Here is a 2,763-nt window from a genome sequence, read left to right on the forward strand (position 1 = left end):
GTATTAGCGGACCATTAAGGTCTATATAAAAGACACTTCAGATACAGTATTAGGGGACCACTAAGGTCTATATAAAAGCATCCAAAAACCATTAAAGTGATAAATAGACCAATAGAGAATTTTCTTTTTTAAAATAATCCTTTCTTAAGTTATGCATTTATTTTCATCAGACACCAAAGGGGGGAGGATAGCCAAACTATCCAACCCTTTGATGGCATCTCGGCACATTGAACTGAACATGGGTTGTAGCTGATGTGGTGGGGGGCCAATCACAAGTTGCATTAAATCAAAGAACAATTGTGGTGATTGGTTGCGAGCAAAACCGTACAATTACTACTTTATTGTAGATCTGGGTACAAAAAGGATCAAATGCAGGTATCGTTTGACTGGAGAAGTTTTGATACTACTTTGGTAATAGGTTATTTTGGATGATACCTTTTTCAAGGCAGGTTTTCTCAAATGGGGGTACGTGTACCCCAAGGGGTACTTTGGAGTGCTGCAGAGGGTACGTGAAAATTTTTGCAAAAATATGTCATTCAAAATTCCTTAAAGAAATATACTATAATAATGAATGACTTAAACATTTAAACATTCTTAACATTAGAAATGTTGCATTTAAAGCATTTATTTGCCTTTAAAAAGCAACTTAAAGGGGGAACATTATTGAAAAACGTTTGACAATGTATTGGAATACCCATACCCAGCCCGGTTCAGTAACACAGGTTGATGTTGATATCACGGAAAAAAGAAAAAAAATAGCGTGTAGAAATTTCTGTGTCTGTTACAGTACATGAGTCATCTGACCTGAATGGTAATTATCCTTGAATGTGTTACTGTGAGTCGTCCCACAAACACACATCATCAGTGGGCATGTGTAACCTGTTATAAGGTGTAACAGCCTGGTAGAGCCCTCGTGTTTCCCCTCTGTTCTCTCTGTAAATGTAAGAATGTATAAAATGAGTGGATACTCCTCTTCATAATCTAACTGAAATGAAATAAATATTCCTTAACCTTTATCTGCATACAGCAGTGAGTAACTCGCAGGGGAAAAAGAAAAATAAAAAACCCCTCCTACGCTGTTGATGCACGGAGAGCCTGTTTGACTCCACTAGAATAGGAATGCTGAATTACCTGTCACTGTTATTTTGAAGCTGCTCGTTTGCACTTTACATTTTAGGGAATTCCCGTGTGCTTTTTCTCCAGGTCTCTGAAGTCGCGAGTGAAGATCATGGTAGATGGAACTCTACTCATCTCCAGTCTAATCCCTGAGGATTCTGGGAACTACACCTGCATGCCGAGCAACGGCCTGCTGACCCCGCCCACCGCCTCTGCCAACCTCACAGTGATGCGTACGTTTCTGTGTGTAGGCTGTAGTCAAGACACCATATGCTTACAATACAATGCACACAAGAAATTATGGTTCAACAATTAACTCTACAAAGCAAGGGGATTTTTTTATGGCTTATTAGCACTAAAACATAGGTACTGTATTATCTAAGTACATATTAGAATATCAACAAATTACATTTCTACATCGCTGCAGCAAAGTGAAACGTTAAACCAGTTGCTCTTCAACTTGAGTTAACTTAATTGTTGTTACAACGAGAACAATACTACAAATACATTCTGTGTGTACCATAAGCAAAGATCAACCGGTACCCTTACGCTGGTTTTCGATCATAGGCTGTTAATATTAATAGTAATATTTAAGTAATAATATATACTATAAATATATAGTCTATGGTTTCCACAGGCAGCTTAAATAATGGCAGAGCGGAGCGATTTAATTCATTCCCTATTAGGACAGTGGTATGAGCAAAAGGGCCCCGATGCTCACCGCTATCTCAAAATTGATTCTCTAGTGTAAACACACATGACGTTTTTAAAATTCTGAGCAAACCAAAACATTGGTTTTCTAAAGATCACTTTATGATACGTCTCTGTTTGACTACATGGATGTTAACAGCTGGCTTGCCAGAGAGTCACTGAAGCAATTGGTATTCATGGTGAGTTTTTAATAACATTATTATTATTATTTTTTAGGACATGCGTTGTAGCAATGACAACTAGCTAGCTGGTTGCTAGCAATACGAAAACATTATTTTCACTAAACTAAATGCAACCTTTTAGGCAGCAAATTGTGTGATCTGAAGTAGAAAACGTACCAAATAGTTTGTCATAGGCCAAATAGAAACTGAGAAATATCAACACCAACAACAGATTGTTAGCAAAGCGTGTACACCGTCGGCAGCATGTTGTTTTTTCCGCTTGGAAGACTATGGTTGCTCGCAACCAAGACAGAGTTGCGGTTGTAAAACTCGGTGAAAACCCAGCGTTAGAGTGCCATAGCGTACCATTCGAAAGTCAAAAGTTGTCTTAACCTCCTTTACAGAGGGCTTTTACTCAAAGAGGATTGAGATTGACTGTTGAGAATCATCTCCACAATGTTATAGATTAAAGAAAGAGATGGGAAAGAGAGGCCATGCTGAAACCAATGCATTAGTGATGATAGTTAAAGACTGCATTTAAAATCCAAATGAAGTCTTTAACTATCATTTCTAATGGATGGTGGTTGGTTTCAGCTGTAGTAATGGTAATGGAATCTTAACTGACATAAAGAACCTTTCCACACTTCCTCATCTGATGTGTAAAACTGAACCATAGATTCAATAAAAATCCAGTGTTTATTTTGTTTCTTCAAGAAGTATTGTTGGTGAGCCCACTTTAATCCTCATTTTGTAAACATTGCCGTTGCTTTACCAT

The 2,763-nt window shown here is 37.7% G+C and overlaps 1 protein-coding gene across 1 annotated transcript in view; it reads left to right on the top strand.

Annotated features, from left to right (window-relative positions):
- igsf9a (immunoglobulin superfamily, member 9a) overlaps positions 1 to 2,763 on the top strand; it is a 59,983-nt gene that overhangs the window by 36,848 nt on the left and 20,372 nt on the right. Inside the window, exon 8 of the mRNA XM_034896635.1 lies at positions 1,204 to 1,349. Within this exon, the coding sequence (XP_034752526.1) occupies positions 1,204 to 1,349 (146 nt within the window). The remainder of the gene's footprint in view (positions 1 to 1,203; positions 1,350 to 2,763) is intronic.

Source organism: Etheostoma cragini, chromosome 16 (genome assembly GCF_013103735.1).
Source record: "Etheostoma cragini isolate CJK2018 chromosome 16, CSU_Ecrag_1.0, whole genome shotgun sequence".
NCBI lineage: Eukaryota > Metazoa > Chordata > Actinopteri > Perciformes > Percidae > Etheostoma > Etheostoma cragini.